The sequence below is a fragment of the Mytilus californianus genome, unplaced genomic scaffold (assembly GCF_021869535.1).
Source record: "Mytilus californianus isolate M0D057914Y unplaced genomic scaffold, xbMytCali1.0.p SCAF_14, whole genome shotgun sequence".
Taxonomy (NCBI): Eukaryota; Metazoa; Mollusca; class Bivalvia; order Mytilida; family Mytilidae; genus Mytilus; species Mytilus californianus.
In genome coordinates this window covers 12,500,577-12,521,822 of record NW_026262626.1, presented here as the reverse complement: position 1 = coordinate 12,521,822, position 21,246 = coordinate 12,500,577, and the positions used below count along the sequence as shown (strand labels likewise).

The 21,246-nt window shown below is 31.6% G+C and overlaps 1 protein-coding gene across 1 annotated transcript; it reads right to left on the bottom strand.

Annotated features, from left to right (window-relative positions):
* Window positions 1-5,560: 5,560 nt before the first annotated feature.
* LOC127724851 (kappa-type opioid receptor-like) lies at window positions 5,561-7,188 on the bottom strand. The gene has a single exon (XM_052231863.1). It carries the CDS (start codon window positions 7,008-7,010, stop codon window positions 6,024-6,026), a length of 987 nt encoding a protein of 328 aa, XP_052087823.1. The 5' UTR covers window positions 7,011-7,188; the 3' UTR covers window positions 5,561-6,023.
* Window positions 7,189-21,246: the final 14,058 nt, after the last annotated feature.

Here is a 21,246-nt window from a genome sequence, read left to right as displayed (position 1 = left end):
AAATGCATAATTTTTACAGGTAAATGAAGTTACAGGTGTCTTATTACCCATCACATGGCATTGCTAGGTGTGAAAATTTAATTACTAAAACAACAGTCCCCAATAAATGATGACAAAACATGGGTTGAAAGTAATAAATGTGATATTTGAAGATGCCCTTAAATAATAAAATATTTCCTGTTTATTCAACTGTAAGACAAAAATCATCTTCCTGCAGGATATTTTACCTTTACATAATCATTTTTTACATACACATAGTACAACCACCTTGACCTTAAGCACCAAAATGAACCATAAAGACCCTACTAGGAACTTTTATACAATATTAAACGACAACAACATAACCAATGCAAAATGTAATGATTACAATGCTATAGTCAGTGCAAAAGCCACCTGACGATTTCCCTTGGCAGGGGCGAAACTGTTTTCTCTTTCTTTTGTAAATATGAATCATTGTAAATCACTGTTTATTAAGTATGTACAATAAAAATAGTAATGAGAAAATTTAGAAATGGCTTTTACCACTTACATTATTTCATTACTAACACTAATTGACCGCGTAGAGAGTGTTTTTTTACAGTAGGCCACATACCAGAATTAAATTCCTCTATTAGTTCTTTATAACGTTTTGTTTCATTAAAAAAAAAATGCACCATGCATTTTTGTCAAATCTTTTGTGTGTGTAATGTAAAGTACTAGTCCAAAAATATATCCAAAATTCATAAAGATTGAACCAATCACTCTTACAAATTTAGCCAATACACATCCATACCCCTATAAACAAGTCAAGAGATGTTCCGAAAACTGTAAATATCACCTCTTTGCACTTGGCCTAATCACTCTTTCAAATCAGTTTAAATACAACATCCAAAAGTTTATTTCACCTCTCTTCTTTCATTTCCACCAAAAAAAAAAACAACTAAGAAATGAGTGAGGAAGGGAAAGAAAAAAAAATTAAGAAAAAATACTCTCAATTAAAAGGAACTATATTCGTGGACAACGAAAAGCGGGGTCATTAATTGTGGTCTTGAGCCTATTAGGGGTCTAAAACTTGAATAATTTTTGAGAAAACTTGGCATGATTTAAGCTTAGTGTATTATGAAACTGTTTACAAAGTTTCAAAGCCATATGATACCAATTATAAAAAATGTGGCATTTTTTATATCAGAACTTTGGGTGCTGAATTGTGGCGTTGAATTAGAACAATTTCAACTATCAAATTTTGGCTTCTAAAAACCAAAAGATACCAAAACTTGAACCTTTTAATGTCTCGATGTATAAGTTATCACCTATTAAAAGCAACAGATAGCATACTTCATGTATCAGACTTATAAAAAATGGCTAGAAGTTAATTTTATTTGAGCATGTGCCAAAAAATAGAGGTTTTCAAATGAAGTGAGGCCTTATATGAAATGTAATATTTTTCACTTACCACAATTTTCTGAAGTTGTTAAGTTATAAAAAAAACCTTTGACATGTTATAAGTGTACTTTTAATGGAAATATAAGTTTCAAATAGCATAACACATGTGGATAAAATGGTCTTCTGCAATGTCAAGCTTAAAAATTAGGTTGTCAATATAGGCCGTTCCCCACATTTGCATATTAAAAAGCATATAATAATATGGGAGATGGAGATATGCTTCTTTTTGCTCAAATCTTTGCTTAGATATGATATAACATGGAGCTTTGATGTAACAACACTGTCGCTTCCAACTATAAATGTAGACAGTATGGTCTGATGCAAATTTATTTACTGTACTTTTTAAAACCGGCATGAAATTTCAGCCTCAAAAGGCCAATATTTTAACCACTAGCAAACAAAAGAAAATAAAGGTAGTCTGTGAAACAGACAAGGCCAAACAACCAGTAATAAGTGCTTTTGATACAGATTCAGGGAAATCTGCTAAAAGGAATTCAACTTGTATGTGCATAGAACCTCATTTTTCACTTGCTTCATACTGACCGTTAGACTAAGACCATTAAAGCAGCACATTTTGCACTCTTATTCTGATTTTATCTACGTTTTTTTGTGTTCAGTGTTCAAAAATGAGTTAAACATCTACATTAGATACCACAAACACAAATAGAAAATCAGAAAAATCTGTCAGAGAGAAAGTAAGCATGCTACTTTTGTAAAAATATTGAAACAACTGAAAAATTTCAATTTTTGGCATTTAGGCTGAAATGTCACTTTTTTACAAAATTTCTATCAAATAAAAGTGGAAATCATTTATTCTCATGTAGTTTGACAAATTAATACCAATAGATCATTCAGGGAAGTTGTCAAAGTACAAATTCAATATTTCCTGAATTCAAATCTTAGGCCACAGACCACAATTAAATTCCTCTATTAGTTCTTTGTAACGTTTTGTTTCATTAAAACAATGCACCATGCATTTTTGTCAAATCTTTTGTGTGTGTAATGTATAGTACTAGTCCAAAAATATATCCAAAATTCAGAAAGATTGAACCAATCACTCTTACAAATTTAGCCAATACACATCCATACCCCTATGGACAAGTCAAGAGATGTTCCGAAAACTGTAAATATCACCTCTTTGTACTTGGCCTAATCACTCTTTCCATATCAAAATCATTTAAAATACAACATCCAAAAGTTTATTTCACCTCTCTTCTTTCATTTCCACCCCCAAAAAAGCTAAGAAATGAGTGAGGAAGTGAAAAAAAAATTAAAGATTAAATTAAGAAAAAATACACACTAATTAAAAGGAACTATATTCGTGGACAACGAAAAGCGGGGTCATTAAATGTGGTCTTCAGCCAGTAATGTCCACTCAAAATTTCAATCGACCAGTATTTGCCAGTATTTCCCGGTATTTCCCGGTATTTACCACCGACATGGTCATTACTAGTAATGTCCACTTTTTAGCCAACCTTGTGTTGAACCCTACCATATTTCCAGTGGTCTGGTAAGGGTAACATCAAATTTCAGTTGACTTAAAATTCAGTCGTTGTGTGCAATTTTAATGATATTAACATATATCATTGGTATTTAAACCAAGATTGTGGTATTTTAAAGAATATAGATGCCTGAAGCTCGCCTATTTCATAGTGTAAAAAAAGCATTTTTGGAGGGGAAAATAAAATAGTCCGTTGCCATAGCAACCGCGGTCCATAGCAACCTTATGATTATTATTTTTTTATTTATTCATCAAAGTGTGATAAATGACAAAGTTTGAAGCTTTTCTGAGACTATGCGTGCCACACCCTATATCTGACATGGTTGGTATTTACAGAGAATCCATGTTAAGTTCAAGTGACCAACAATGAGACTATGAAATATATAGTAAGTGAAAATGGCGTTAGACACCAACAATCAATCCATGACACAAAATCAGTACATGCACAGCCAAAAACAACAAAAGGAAAGTCCTTTAGCACGAAAAAAAAACAAAAAACAAAAAACAAAAAAAAACAAACAAACAAATTTCTCTCGCCGGTTCCTTTAAGATTCTTTATCCTTCACTAACAAAACGTTGAAGCACTGGCAATATCGAATGCGTATGTGAAATTATGGATACTAATATATGTAGGTACATTGTAATGAATTTCAAATATAAACCAACCTTTAATTTAATCAAATAGTGAATATTATATAATATAGCTTTAAAGAACACAAATACATTTCCAAGAATACAAAGATATATATGCTCTGTTTATGTAGTTCATACGTGTTTCTCGTTTCTCGTTTTTATATAGATTAGACCGTTGGTTTTTCCGTTTGAATGGTTTTACACTAGTAATTTATTGAGGCCCTTTATAGCTTGCTGTTCGATGTGAGCCAATGCTCCGTGTTGAAGGCCGTACCTTGATGTATAATGGTTTACTTTTATAAATTGTAACTTGGATGGAGAGTTGTCTCATTGGCACTCATACCACATCTTCCTTTATCTATTTGATACCACAGATGAAGATTCTAGTGAAATGACATGATTATCAAAATTAATCCAAAGAAACAAAGAATTAGTCGTCAATGCAACAGCATTATAGATAATAAGCACATTTAAGACAGATCTTTGGGTATCTTAACGACTGCTGTGGAATTTATTTCTACACCCTTTTTTTATAATTCAAAGAAAATCCAAGTTAAGATTAAAGAACAAATAATAAGCAATCTTTAATTTACGGAAGGTTTCTTCGAAAAACTTCAATTTGAGCTTTGCATTAGAAGAATTGATAGATAACTATGTATTAAAAGGATTAATATATACTTATAAAAGGATATAAGCACAGAAAAAGGTCATCGACAGTGTGATCGTTTTACTATCCAGTTCAAGATGGAATTGAACTTTTTTTTATAAGCTACAAAAGCTTTTATGGTTGGCGTTTGTGTTGATTTCCTACGTAACGATCTGATGAGATACGATATGCTTTCCAAAGAAACTTTCCATTAAATACAAAGGACAAAGGTATGAACAGGTATTGGTCACCGCAAGGTATTTAACAATGGAAAAAATATAAGACAAAGAGAAACCAAATAGCCTGGTTTATATTACAACAATATACGATCAACGTTTGCCTATTTAGTGTAGAAAATGTTAATTTGATTAAAATTATTTGTTATTTAGATACATACATCTTACTTAAGATTATCTATTTATATTACATATCTTTAATTGATCTGTATATATCTTTTGATTTCAACGCCACACACATACTACACTGTTATAACAACAAATTTCAATGAAAGATATATACTAATTAATGAGTTTTTTATATAAATAAAAATTTTCTTATAACATAATGGCACCGTCCTCTGGTGTCCAAATATCCTACGCTGCTACCTTTTATGCGAATAATACTTGCAGAAAGAAATAAGTATCGAGAATGGATAAACGTTGTAGTCACTGGGATACAGGAATGAAAACTGTTTCTGCATTTAAGGTCACCAAAGGTCAAATTACCTGTGATATATATTTTCATTTAATTATAAACCGTCAATTCGTCAGTCTCTTCTTAAATATAGGGATGCAACCCTACCACCATTAGACTTGGTTGCTACTAAAAATTATATTCAATGGAAAATTGATTTTTTAAGGAACGAATTTGCTAATTTTGTTTTAGAACTACGCGTTGATCAAGTTAAAGGAGGCATAGTTAAGATTGCACATGTTGTTCTCGCCTTTGTTTATCTCCTCATAAATTCTGTCTGTGAATTGTTTCGACCTGAGTCCTTTAATACTTTTGTCGTTAAGCATCAACATATATACATGTAATAAAATGATACAAAATATAAAGCGACGTTTAGATAGAGCAACGACTATCAAAGTAATCGAATTGTCGATCATGCAATATATATTTACAACCATTTACATACTTATTTTTTAACAGAAAGCCTTATTTTTGTTTAATTTACAATTTAAATCAAATAAAACATGTCCAAACGGTAAACGAGAGAGAGAGAGAGAGAGAGAGAGAGAGAGAGAGAGAGAGAGAGAGAGAATTTACGTCAAATCGAACACAAGTATCACGAATGCTTCCATCAATTGCTAGACCATCACATTAAATTTACTTACATTCAAATAATACATAGAAAATAACATTTTAAAACGATTTTATTCTAAACTAATAAACCGTCGTTGTTTCTTCAAACTACAAAAAATCTTGATAAATCAATGTATATGTCGTGGTATCCGCTACATAGTTCTTAAGCCGTTCCATTGTTTTTAAAGTTAAAAGATATGTAAGTTAGGCCATCACAGTTCCCGATTTCACGCAATTGTTACGATGCGTCCTTTCCGAAGCTTTGCAATGCAGTCGGAAGTCGATATCCAGATCTGAAATTTACCAGCTCATAGAAATAGTATAATATTGTACATATTGTTTTTTCATGAAACTGTTTCGCTGAAGGTGGGTTCGAACAAGGCTGTCAAGCATATTAAGCGATCAAACCGACTGAAATCAGTGTTTCTTAGTTACAGGCTTTTCATCCCTATTATTAGACTTTTAACTCCTATAAATAAAAGGAACGACTTTCATTCTCAAACCTAGCGAATGTCGTTAAGGTTGGGAAGTAACATGTACAACTGTTTCTTCCTGATTATTATTCTTTAAGCACCTAAACGTTTTTTTACATTCTTTAATAAAGTCCCGACGTTTCCAAGCATAAATAAATGGATTTATTATACTGTTTAAAAGGCCAAGAAACACCAACCAATTCATCACAGTTAATTCTGTTATCGTCGTTTGATCAATTCCGATACCTTTCCTGAATGGAAACGACGTGAATGGTAGCCAACAAAACGAAAATGCCAACGTAACGATACCTGTAACTTTTGCACTCCGTACATCACGATCCATGTTCTTAGATTTCGCTGTTTGCTGATTGTTCACGGAACCGCCACTCACTGGTGCAACTCTAGAATAAAACCGCCATGCCGCTTTCAGTATCAAAATATACATTACAAAGGTTATCATGCTAAAACTATACACAATGAGAGATGATGCCAAGTAGAAACCCCTATGAAATAAAAATAAGTATTCACATGGAAAACCAGGGCTCCAAACGTGCAAACCCCAGAACGGGAGAGCAACAAAAAATAAGCAGAATATCCATGGAAACAGAGACAAAATGATTGTTGCGTTTGTTGTCAGGATTTTTGCGTAGTGATGCGGATGACAAATTGCTATGTATCTGTCTAGCGCTGTGAACAAGACTGTCAATTGGGATACCAGTGTCGTGTAACTGATTAGCAGGTAACGTAGAAAACAAACTGTCATGTTATTTGCGATACTTGGATACATAAAATAAAATACTTGTATTCCTGCTACTATTCCAGTTAACATGTCAGCAATTGCTAAATTTACCACAAACTTGTTTGTATTGGTTTTAAGTTTAAGTTTACTGATGAATATAAATATAACAAGACTGTTGCCAAGAAGAGCAGTAATAAATACTAGTTGTTGTAAAACTATAAAAACTATTAAAATAACAGGAAAACCACTGCTCTGGTCCAGGGTAGAGTTAGTCATGGTAACCAGAGTCATTCATCGAAAATGCGATCTTAAATTTCCGAATAGTCAGCAATACTACGAATGCACAGGGCCATCAATGAAATTTTAATTGCTGGAAGCTGTTCAGACTTTCACTTATTAGCATTTCGAATGATTTCAACTGTTACCAACAGCCGTCGGAATGAACAAAGATCGGAATCTGTTATCTGCGTTATAAATATCTACAATAAAAAAATAACTACAATATAAATATATGTATACTCTAGCGAAGTAAAAGAAATATAAGAATACTAAGGTTGCAACTCCAATAGGCAAGAAGTAAAATAACAAAAATACCGAACTCCGAGGAAAATTCAAAACAGAAAGTCTCTAATCAAAAGGCAAAATCAAAAGCCCAAACACATCAAATGAATGGATTACCCCTGTCATACTCCTGACTTTGTACAGGTATTATCTTATGTAGAAAACGGTGGATTAAACCTGGTTTTATAGGTAGCTAAACCTCTCACTTGTGTGACATTCGCATAAAATTCCATTATATTGAGAACAATATGTGAACAAATCAAACAGACATAATAGGTAAAAATGTCAAAAATAGGGGTTATAAACTGAAACACTATAAAAACAAACAAATATGTCCACAAAGAAAAACAAAAAGGCATATAGACAATTAAAGCACATAAGTAAAACGAAAGACAAGAATACAAAAACTTACCATAGTACAATATATGACGGGATGTATAAGTACCGAGCCACGTCAAATGAATATTACCAAAAATAGACTAAACAGTTAAAGTAATAATTTACAAAGACAAAGACAAAAACAAAGATGATTTTGGCTGTTCCGTTCATAATCATTTTCGATTGTATTTTTGTACACGCTCTATGTATTGTTTTTAAATAGAGAGTCTGTATCACAAGGCAAGTTATGATATAAATATTAAAATTATACCTCAGTTTTACACTATAATAAAACATCATCGTTAGGCAATACTCAATTTCAATAACTGCGGACAAATTTTGCTGTTCATTTTTTTTTTTATTTAAATGATTTTAAATTAATTATCATGTTTTGTATTTTTCAGGGAGTAATGTTTTGTTAAGAAACTGATATACAATGTAACATGTATTAAACTAAGTTACATTCCGGAGAATTACACCCAAGGAGTAAAACAGAAAACAGCACTTCATAAATTGTATGCATTCAAAACGTTTTTCTGGATTTACCCTTCACAGGAACGCTCAAGACAAATATTTGAAAGTTAAGGATGCATCAGTTCAAACCGAAACATGTGAAGAGCGATTTGACCATAAGAGACATAAAAATCATAGCGATATACCGATATACCGATATACTACTGGAGTGCTTGATACCCTCGGCGACAAATAATCCACCATAAACGGTATCTTCCCAGTCCTTAAAAAGTGAAAATATTACTATGTTAATGTCTTTGCAGAAACTTGATCTAGCATTATGAATTTGTGAACAACCCGATTTAAGCATGTCTGTCGAGATATCTCATGGGAGACGACTTTCCAAACAGTTTTCCAGTTTAGACTGCAGAGTCCTTTGTACATCAAAACGTGCGTCTAACGTACACAGCCTGGTATCTATCAATCTACAAACATTCCGATTTAAAAATCAAAATTTTGAGAAATAACGTATCTCATTCGATTCTACGGTAAAATTTATACCGACAGCATTGGTCAACAATTTGTCAAATTAATGAAGAATTAGAATTTAATTGAGTTAACTAATTAAATTTTAGTTTACAGTTTATTGTATTTGATATACATGTATGAACGAACATGATTGGCATAAATACGTGTAAAGAATTATACAAAAAAACCTTCACCATAACCCGAAACCGAAACCAAAGATATTTGAGTGAGTTCAATTTGTATGAATTTTAGTGTTATTATGTTTTTAAGAATTTACTCACTCCATTTATTCATTAATAATTTTCTAATGCTGAAAATATCACATCAATTATTACATGAAACATCAATTCACATGAAGCTATTTAAAAAGTGAAGACTATTATTTCAACCTTTACTGAATACACTAATCAAGCATTAATCATAAAATGTTTCCCGGAAGGGATATCTGCAAATAGTTATACAATTGGTGCAATATTGCTTATGATTTTATAAATTTTCGTTCGTCTAATGGGATTTCTACATTTACTTTTCTTACTCACGTCTTTTCGTTGACAAGTTATGCGTTTAACGTGATTTTCGCATTTTGATGACGTATTCGTCAAGTTCTTGATGTATGTGGTAAACTAATGGGGTATTCAGATAAGTATATGGTGTCAACAATCAAGCGACAACTACTAGAAAATGTTAATGATTCTTCTAGGCGGTTTTATAGCATTTTCTATTGGAGACGCAATCAATAGATCACAAGAAAGACAAAAGATAACAAATGAACATTCAAACTCAAACGTCGAAACAAAATAGACACCCTCATGGATAAAAAAGACCAAAAGACAAACAACAATATACAAAACACAACATAGAACCCATTCAAAACAAAAAAGCAAGTTTTATCATTGCAATTTTAGAAAAAGCTCTTCAACTTCGTATTCTATTTGGTCTTTTTAACTTTTTTTGATTCGAGCGTCACTAATGAGTCTTTTGTAGACGATACGCGTGTCAGGCGCTAATACAAAATTTCAATCCTGGTATCTATGATGAGTTTATTTACATGCAGATATTATTTGATATCAGAAAACGAGCTGTTATTATTGCGATACACAAGTGGTCGCATTAGTCGCATTATTAAAACCCTCCCAATAGTTTCCTACTTTACAGTCATCGAATTAAAATCCTGAAAAAGAATTGGCAAACATTGGTGGATAGCTTTATGAACTAAACCTTTGTTAACATCAAACATGAAAAATAGTTGTTCAAATGTAGGATAACATCTTTACCGTATCAAAGACCTATTGCTGCATTTATTTGTCTTTTCCTCTATAGCGCTGTCGCGAGGATGCAATACACTCCACTAAAACTATCAAGTGCTTCGCCGATATTTCTGAGGAAGCTAAATTCGTGTGCTCTGAATTTATGAAAGGCATCAAATATTTTTTTTTTGTTCCATTACTCCTTTTGTCTCCTTCACTTGTTTTCTGCTCTCGTATTCGGGATGTTGTAATCCTTGGCTTTCGGTTATTTAGTATAAGCGTTCCTGATTGTGGGAGATCTAGAAAATGGCTTCAGACGCTTCATATATATAAAACCCTTAGGCTATTTTTTTTGCTTTGATACGGATTATGGAATTAAGCAGGTAACAATCGGCTTGGAAAGATCTGACTAGATCATATGAAATGACATATAGCCAAAAACAAGTAGTCTGTGCCTTTCCGTGTTCATCGTTTTTGTTCAAACCTTTAAAGTTGCGAAAATGTGTTATGTGGACATCACTACATATATTGAATTTATAATCAGACATTAAAGATACCCTTAATAAAATAAGATATCTACAATTTGGCTTCCTATGTGACAAATATGACGCAATGACTTACAGATTAACGGAAGTCAATAATCAAGAGACAATACCATGTCCTCGTGTTTGTCACTTGCTTGTTGATACAATCTATAATATTAAATAAGATGACCCCATTTTGTGTGTCACTTCTCTTCCTTCCACAATAAATCAATCATCATGCCTCTGTGTCCTATAGGTACCATGCATAGTCGCATTTGCCATCCTCGCTTATGATTATTCCGTTTGGGTTATTTTGGGAGGAAAAACAAAAAAAAATACGTCCGGATATTGTTTCCGTCATCGGACGGACTTTTAAGTCATAGACAAGACTTCCCTGTAGGACTGTTAAAAATTACAACCCTTTATTCCTAACTTGATTAAATATAATATTTTGGGTGCTTGGGCTACAGGAACCGGTATCAAACATTCCTTCCGTCCCTGGAAGCGATAAAATCCGATTTCTTGGGACCCTTGGAACCGGTATATAATCATGTTTTATTTAAGAAATAAGTCATGCAAGCCATAGATTTGTTGACAATTTTCATATGGCCTGGGTCGTTATATTGAAATTTTATCCCGAGCGTAAGCAAGGGATAAAATTAACGAATATAACGACCCAGACCATGTGAAAATGAAAACAAATCTATGGAATGCATGATTTTTTTTGATACTAATATAATAGTAAAGTTTTCCGCTGAAAAGTCGGACACCATTTCAGTAAAATATGACGTTTTTGTGCGCAAATCGCATTGTGACGTCGTCGATTTATAGTGGTTGTGGTTTATTGAGTATTTTATTATGGCTCTATTCATATGACGTAATAAGCACCCAATATTAGAATTAATTTGCTTTCTTAAAAGTCAACACCTTATTAAGTCTGACGCCATTTCCAGATTTCAGTAAAAAAATGACGGTTTTGTGCACAAATGCATTGTTTATTGAGTATTTTATTATGGTTCTATTCATAATTCCAATCTTATTTGCAAATATCACATAATCTGATTTCATTAGTGGAATCCGTTTCGAGTGACTGAAATTGAAAAGGTTAACATATCGATTATTATGTCTTCTGCACAACGAAACAAAAAGCATAGTGACAAGGCAACTCGCCTCCTAAAAATTGTGCGTTCATGTTACAAAAAATAGTTGACCTTTGCGTTAACATTCTTTAGATTTACATCCAATATTTTGAACTGGTGTAAAATTCAAAATGTTATATTAACATCAGTTCATGTTTAAGATACTTTTGATACCTTTCCTGAAATTCTCCAGTCATAAACTCTTTTACAAAAATTCATCCTACAACAGTTTACATACTTTCAAACACGCTCTAAATGCCCGCTACTTCGCGGGTGTGTTGAAGTATATATTTATCTGAATACCTAATTGTTACACAAAATACCTTCAGACAGTTAAAACTACCAAAATTTAATAATCCGCGATCAATACAAACTAAACAACGAAAAGATTCGAGCAAGAAGAGTTAATAAAGAACATCCCAGAGTGATGTCAAATCTTGCAAGAAAAGTTTGAACACAAAATATGTATTGCGACGAAACATGCTTAATGACAAATGTATAAAATAAATAAAGTCATATCGACATCTTTAATTGTATATAACTTGTACTAATGTATTCAACTAAGATTAAATAAATCTTCACTATTTAAAAAGGTTCTAGTGAATTGATGAGTCAAATAATTATATATGGATATAATATAGACATTTACAACAATATAAATATGCATACACTGATTGAGCTCACACTAACATTTACAGAGGAGAATTGCAACACACTCAACTATCCTTGATTTCGGTTTCGTTATCGGTCTTGGTTAAGTATTTAGTTTGCGACTATGATGAAAATGTACAATAGCATTGAAATGTTTTACAGTGAGTCAGAGTAACAGTTTTTGACAACCATACAAGGTACACAAATACTACATGGACTTTACGTTGACCTGAAGGTGCTTATATTGACGCCAATTGTACTAGTTGTCTCATTGACAATCGTACCACATCTCCTTATTTTTTATGTATTTGTATATTCTTTAGACTGTTAAAAAATCTACTTTTTATTATATCCTTTTATCATTTAAAGACACTTCAGTGTTTCTGTTGTTCCATTATTTTTCTTCTTCTAGTTGATGTGTTTCCCTCCGTTTTTGTAACCCGGATTTGTTTTTTCTCAATCGATTTATTAATTTTGAACAGCGTTATACTACTGTTGCCTTTATTTATCATTTAAAGATACAATATATGTACATTGTCTGAAAAACAGAATTGATTTGTACGAGCTTTATAGCGATTATAACCCTGTCGCATTTTTTGCAATAATAAAAACATCGCAATAATTTCTGAATTTACAGTAAGGAAGAAAAGCGAGGTTCATGGGGATTTTCTGCTGTTTTGTAGCATGTACAAATGATTTAAATATATTGCTTTTATCATGCAATTTAAAACTGACGCTCTACTATAGTTTTTTCGACTGTTTTGATTCTTTAAAAAAAATTGACATGGCTTAAAAAGTGGGGCGAAAGATATCAGAGGGACATTCAAACTCATAAATCGAAAATGAACTGACAACGCCATGGCTAAAAAAAAAGACAAACAGACAAACAATAGTACACATAACACAACATAGAAAACTAAAGACTAAGCAACACGAACCTCATCAAAAACTGTGATGTAAATAGTAATTTAAACATTACAATTTTCTTTAAAAAGAAGCAAGAAAACAAGAGAATTTGTGCAAATATATCAAACAAATTAATAGTTGTATACATGTATTTGCACAATAGTTGTTTGATTGCAGGACTTCATTTTTAGTATTTGTATCCAATCAATAGATACTAGAGTATAAGATAATGAATTATATCCATTCAATATATAGTAAAATAGAAAAAGATTAAATATATCCATTCAATCAATAATGAAATATGAAATAATAAATTATATCTAAAAAACTGATCAAGTGTAAATTGTGTAGACTTACCTCGATTGAATAGTAAAACACAGTTATGCATTTTAATTTAGTTATGTTTTGACAATATATACCTATACACATGCATACTTAAAGTCTTCTGTCCAATCAAACATTCGAATTCTCTACAGAGATAAGGTAGATTCATCAGACACTACTAATATATTAAGTTTTAAATAGATCAATACTTCTCTTTATTTGCTTATTATGCACAAGAGATGTTTAAATCATCTATGTAATAAAATAACTGGCATTTTTGTTGTTGCCATGACTTCTCAAACAAAAGGGGCTTTTAAATGTCTTTTTGTGATAAAGGCTTACCTTTCCGTAAATCAAAAATTTGTAATAAAAATAATAATTGTCAATTTTAAATGTCCATGACGTCATTGAAATTAATATTGCAACATTCATGTGATTTTTACTCGATGTATTACTTTATTGGTCATATAATACGAATTTTAACTTTTATTATGCTTTAAAAGTTCCTTTGTCATAATGTAATAAAGACTCACTATAAAATACATATTGCTACCTTCCCAATTATATAAGAACAATTATGTTTTTTTCTGTGAATTGTTTACCAGTATTTATAAGACAACATTCCCATTTGAATATGAAATCTAAGCAGTAGTTATTAATAAACATTACTCATCTTAGATACCACGATAAACGATATATATGTTCTTGAATAAATATTTGACATACAATGCGTTCCTAATAAACTGTTATTTCTTTTATGTCAAAAAAGCTTTAACATACGTAAAAATCGTTGATTTCCATTCGTCCTGGCCCGTTGGTTGATAAAGTCATACGTTTATTTTTGTCAGTTTCTATTGTATTTCCCTTGAATTGACCTTTGAGTTTGGTATCTTTGTTCTACTTATTTAATGATATTCTTAAAGAAATTCAACTGTACTTTCAAATCTTATTGCTGTTACTGGCAGACCTCTCAAATCTTACACTAATTGAAAAGAACAAATTGCTTTGTAATCTTGAAGACGTGAGAACAGGGACTTAGTTTATTTATGTGTCATAATGACGATGTTACAAGATTAAGACCTAAATATATACTATCTTACTATATTGTAAACCCTAGAGAAGATAAGATGAAAGGTATGCTGTCTTTATGTAATGTAAAAGTCTTTGATAATTCGTCATTTTTCACCAAAAACTTATGTAATATTTGTGATTATGTATATTTGAAAGGAGTTACACAGCTCAACCAGCGTTTATAAATCTGACAAAACTTTACGGAATTTTCGGTCCAAAATGCTCTTCAAATTCGTACTTTATTTGGACTAATTAACTTTTTTTATTCGAGCGTCACTGAGGAGTCTCTTGAAGACAAAAAAAAAATAATGCTGGTATCTATGATGAGTGTATTTGCACGTGTTATTGAAATGTATAATCTTGTATATATGATTAGGTCAAAAGTATACTTTTACATTACAAATTGACAGCTGGTTTCATTATTTTTTACTTATTTTATCTTCTTCACCATTGTAATATATTGTTTATATTATTCGTCTCCCTTTTGTTACAGTGTAAGGTGTCATGAGTGTTGAAATACTGTAAAGCAACTAATTTTCGCGAGCGATTTATTTTCGCGACTTTCGCGAGTAAAAAAGTAGAGCGAATATAAATCGTCTCGAATATGTAAAACTTGGATTTTTCCTTATTTATCTTCATCAAGTAAATTTTACAATCGCGAAATAAAATCGCCGCGAAATGGGTTGGAAAGGGCTGAACGCGAAATAAGTTGGTTTACAGTATAGTTCTAAAAGTTCTAATTAAAGTTCCAGTTGTTTTTGCTTGTATTTATTCAAATAAATTTTGTGTTTGTTTTTTATCTATATATATATCACATGTTTATACGGTTTCTTATATTTAAAGTAAATACAAAATTAAGCATACGATCAGATACTTGAGGATATACACATAACATTTTTGAATGTGACTTAATGATATAGAAGATTCAAAACCGTCTAGAATATGACAGACAAAACGACACTGGAACATATAAGTAAACTTAAAAGTATCAATTTGATTTGAGCAGATCCTTAAAGACTGGACTTTATTAATTTTAATATTGTGATTGATTCCCTCTTGGTAATAAACTCATCATAGATAACAGGCATAAAATTCGGTACGCCAGACGCGCGTTTCGTCTACTGAACACTCATCAGTGACGATCGAATTCAAAAAAGTTAAAAAGGCCAAATAAAGTAAGAAGTTGAATTAGTAATGCTTTCGTTAAACAATCGAAATTAATTCGATTTCAAGACGTATGCAAAATGTGTTTAATGTATTGCGTATATAATTAAAAAAAAAAAAAATGAAAATAACACGTTATTAATTTCATCCATCAAGTGTCGCTGTTAAACAAATACGTTTAGCAATTACCAAAAACACAGAAGGCAACAAAGAGATTTCATTTGAGCAAATACCCTGGCAGTGGGGTAATGAACGAAATTTAACTGTTTAAAAAACTAAATGAAACATACACTAGCCTTCAAACATTCCAGGGTACTTGTATAAGGTTTACTATAAATATAATTTACCTAGTCTGAGAGTGCAAAACACATAAATTGAAAATTTTCCAAAATTATATATGAAATATAGCTTAAAATTGATTGATAGCATTTGAATTTGTCATTTTGTATGGACTTCCACTTCTTTTAATTTGCCTTGGATTTCAGTACCTTTTTATTTTTTTTTAAAACAGAGTCGAAATATACCAAAGGGACATTCAAACTCATAAGTCAAAAATAAAACTGACAACGACATTGAAATAAAAAAAAAAGACCATAAGATAAACAATAGTATACACAACTGAGCAACTGAGCAACACGAACCTTACCAAGAACTGGGGTGATATCAGGTGCTCCGGAAAGGGTAAACATTTCCTGCTAAACTGTTAACGCGACTATTTTTTAAGGGCGGTTTGTTTATTTGAATACAAGTGTGGACTAGGACTTGTGGTGTCTGGTCAGTGAATGGGGATACTGTTTCGTATTGAAATAGTAGTAGACCTACATATAGCTGGCAATGAATTAAAAAAATTCTTCAGAAATAATATGAAAACCGGAGAATGAGAATTTGCAAAAAGGTTGCATCTCGTGTTTGATTTTGTTGTATAAAAAAAGTATGCCCAGATTCCCGACTTTGCTGAAAGTAAGCTTAAAGTGTTTATCAAATCATTTGAAATATGACATGCATGCATACATTTTGTACTATCTGTTATTTATGTGTTTCAATATTGTATTAAATCTATGACAGTTCAGGTTTATGTACTTCCAAATTGAACAACAAACTTATTAGTTTATCGAAATACTAAGGGGATTTGCTACCACAGGAATAAAACATCTTGCCTGTATTCGGCAAATCTTTCGGAATGTCGGGTAATCAATGCTCTTTATGTTATCTTTTAAACTTATTTTATTCCAGCGTCTCTGGTGGGTGATGATGAGTTTATTATCAGTAAGTTTGGTGTTTGATTGTATTTTAGACATTATAATGTCAATCATCCTGAGGCGCAGCTGACATTTAATGTAAAGTTAAATAATTCAGGTAATATCAATCAAATCTTTTGAAATACGAAATTGATACAAGATGAAAAACTATTAGAATACAGACATTTTTAAATTAAAAAAAAAACAATAGGGCCTAAAGGTATCCAAATTCTGAATAAAAGTTTTTTAGGCACTAGCTTTAAAATTCTATATTTAAAAGATTTGAATTAGGAATTCGGATTAAAGTGTAATAAGTAATAATTGTTTGAAGAGGCAAAACCATAATTTTGGTTCCATATTTAGTTTCAATATGTATTAAATTGTCCAAAGGTATTCATGATATAGATTTTCATTTTTATGTTCATCTTATTCGAACAGAATACTTATTAGTATATTGAATCTTTCGAAAAAGATTTATTACCCTTCCGGAGCACCTGGGATCATTCCCATTTTTTGGTTGGGTTCGTGTTTCTCAGTCTGTAGTTTTCTAGTACGTTGTTTTTTTGTGTACTATTGTTTGTCTTTTGGTCTTTTTTTTTTAGCCATGGCGTTGTCAGTTAATTTTCGACTTATGAGTTTGAATGTCCCTTTGGTATCTTTCGCCGCTCTTGGGGGAACATAGAATGAAGTCGATCGTTGAAAATTGATGAAAATCAAATATAATTTTGTTTTCTAGGAATGAAATACTAAAATCTTATCAGTAAAAGAGAAGAGACCTGTATAAGTAGTCAAATCTAGCAATATTTTCATTCGTACTTTACTTGGCTTTTTTTAACTTTTTTTTATTCGAGCGTCACTGATGAGTCTTTTGTAGACATAACGCGCGTCTGGCGCAAATACAAAATTTCTGGTGTCTATGATGAGTTTTTTTACCAAATGCCCCTTGGAATTTTAGGCGACTGTCATACAAGTGAGAGGTTTAGCTAGTTATAAAACCAGAGTTAGTCCACCATTTTCTATATAAGGAAATGCCTGTACCACGTCAGGAATATGACAGTTGTTTTCCATTCGTTTGATGTGTTTGAGCCTTTGATTTTGCCATCTGATAAGGGACTTTCCGATTTGAGTATTACTTGGAGTTCGGTATGTTTGAGAACGACTCTTGTTTTCTCAAACTCGGTTGACTCAAAATATTATCGAGTTGGTTTCGAATTTACGAGAGTCGATTAATCTGTAATAAATTGTTCTTTACAACCAGAATCTTCTGTTTTAAAGTACAGTAAGAACAAGGGTTCAAGAAATTACTAGATCCAATTCTTGGTTTCTGTTTAATCATTTGGTAAATATGGTACCATAAGTTGACGACCATTTGATGTTCTGGAAAAGGCGTGGCAGGAAAATTTTGGAAATTAATATTCTAGTATGCAGTAACTGATAATAAATAACATTATCCAAGACAGGTTGGAAATGAATATTGATCTTCAAAATACAGGACAACGTAGGAAGTAGCCTTGTTCAAAAGTGAAAAACAATTGCCGCGTGAAAAAATAAAAATGCCATAATAGGATCAGGTGAAAATGATTATTCAATCCACGAAAAAAACCGTCCCTCCCCCTAGAAATTCCAATAGACATTTCGTAACATAGAGTTTTACCATAAACTTTCTTAAAGTTTTCATAGAAGTCATCATGATGTGAAGCTTAACGTCTTGTTAAAATGGTCATCATTAATTGAATCACCGTCTATGGTCATAAATTTCAACAAGAATACTGAGAAAATAAGATTGAACATACATTTTATTATCCGATCGTGTAATTTTAATTGACACACGTCATTTGCACATGCAATGCATCAGTTGTGACTCAGTTGAGTAGTATTTTTTTTCTTTCTTATAAGATTAAGATTTATATAGTTCAATACAAACTTATACAATTATTAAAAGAAGCATTCAATACTTATAAATACATTTTTTGCAAGAATCATGAAAACACGATGTCTATCAAGTTTTTCTGTTACCTGTGCACTTTGTCATGTTTATTGGGGAAGATCGTGTCATAATAAATGTTACATTTCATTTTGAAATGAACCATTATTTCAGAATGACGCGAGATTGCTGTTAGCCAATCAAATTAGCGTATTTTAATGAAACATACATGTAATGTAATTATATGAAGGTAAATATGTAGTTTGTTTTCAGAGACAATTAAGTTAACGATAATGTAAGTTGGTAAAGAATTTCGCATCGTGCCAAAAAAAAAAACCGAATAACTTCATGCACGTCAGCAGTAGCAAAAAAAATGTCCTATAATTGAAATGTGGAATAAAATTGGAAAAAAATCATTTTTGAAAAAAATACTTGTTAATTTTGATATTATTAATATAAAAGTTTAATGTTACTAGTCAGTCATGTAAATACACCAAGTCTCTGATAACAAATGATATTTGATGGATCGATAATGTAACATGAAAATGGACGTTTATTTATTCACCTCCATCCGCACGCATGATGAATTCCGTTATTAAATATACGTTTGGTTATTTTCACAAAAATTTGTAATGTCTAATTTTGATTATATATCAGAATTGAATTGACATGATTAATTAGGCTAGTAATCCTGACTTCATAGCAAACAAGAAATTGTGACATCCAGCGACTAGGTGCAAAGTGACTAGAATTCCTTCAACAGAATGAACAAGGCAATGCGCAAATAGATTCACGTGATATGATACAGATTTCATGTCACTAGAAAATTAAAACCACAGTCATGTATTTGTATTTTGAAGATGTGTAAATACGAAAATTGTTGGAACGTATAATAAAGTAAATATAGCATTTGTCTTTATCCGTTTAATAATCAGGTTTATATAATATATACATGTCTGTGTACAATGTCCAATATAAAATCGTGTACACATGAATGCTCATTTCCCAGGTCCAGCTTGATAAAATTAGTTTCCACCTACCATTTTTTCCTTCTTTTTCCATGTTATATCCAATATCCCCATTTTTTTACCCCCTATATCCCTAATATTTTATCCTCATATCCCATATCCCAAAAGTTGGTCATCCCCCTCAATAGTCTACTTCTAAAGATGCATATACAGCGTTAATCAACGATAAATTAACATCCAATAAAACGTGTGCACGTATCAATTTTATTTAGTTTATCTATTTTTGAAAATCACCGACGCACTACATACTATAGTAGTAGGAATACGCGGGTATGAAATTGATATGTAAAACCAGAACAAGAATTTTGTCTTTTGTTTTTTTTGTTTATTGTTGATTCCTATTTTTTTTAATAAATATGTTTTAAGAAGGGAAGTGAAAAATAGGGGAAATCCATCAAAAATTAGAACACTACGATAAAAAAGACATTGAGTTTAAAAGAACAAATCTTGTAAAAAATGAAAGAAAACCCACTCCATCACAAAATATGCATGGACGGTGCTTTATGATTTATTTGAAGAAAAAATGTTCTAAAAAAATGTATTTGCAGGTTGAAAAAGTTGAAAAGTCGTACCACTGAGTACAATATAAGATTTGAAAAAAATTTCAGACGTGTCATTGTTTAATAATAATTTGATTTCAGGGTCGATTCCAGTTTGGACCAAGGCTGGTAAAGTATTTGTCCATGTATTAAGTAGATTAACTGATTTATGACTGATTCTACCGTCTTTAAGTTAAAAGAAAACATTGCACAGTAAGAATTTCCGATCCCCTCTCTTTTTCCATGTTTTATTGATCAGGAGTGGAATTTAAGCTTTAAAATTATTTTCCGTTTGGTCGATAGCAAACCGTTCCTCTAATGTTTGAAAACGATATGACATTAATTGTTCCAGTCCTGCAACAACTAAATCTGATTCAATCACATCCTTTCAGCCATTTTTCTATATAAATATGTGACTTACTCGTGTCATCCAAATCGGAAATATATCTTGTTCTCATTATGGTTTTTTGTTTTGTTTTTTTTATCTCATTGCTTGTATTGTATTGTGAAAATTATTGATGTTGTATTGTTTCTGTCCTTAGGGGCCCATAATTGGAAATAAAAATCTCTTCTTCTTCTTCTTCTATCCCTACGACTTCCGAACTGACCTTTCTCGGTTCTAGCCCTTCCCTGGAATCTGCGACTTAGAAGTTACATCGAGGACTGGATCCACTGTCGTTCAAACTGAGTCAACTGTATTATTTGATTTGCTGCAGACAAGATAAAAATAAAGCATACACATAATGCTGTGGCTTAACTCAGATGCATGTGCACGGGTGTTACGGATAGAAATATGAACGGACGGTTTTGTATTCCAGATTTACCCGTACAAAAAATAAAAAAACAATCCTC

Bases quoted from the DNA above. Each gene is read 5' to 3' on its own strand.
- LOC127724851 (XM_052231863.1), bottom strand. From the start codon at position 7,010: ATGACTCTGGTTACCATGACTAACTCTACCCTGGACCAGAGCAGTGGT.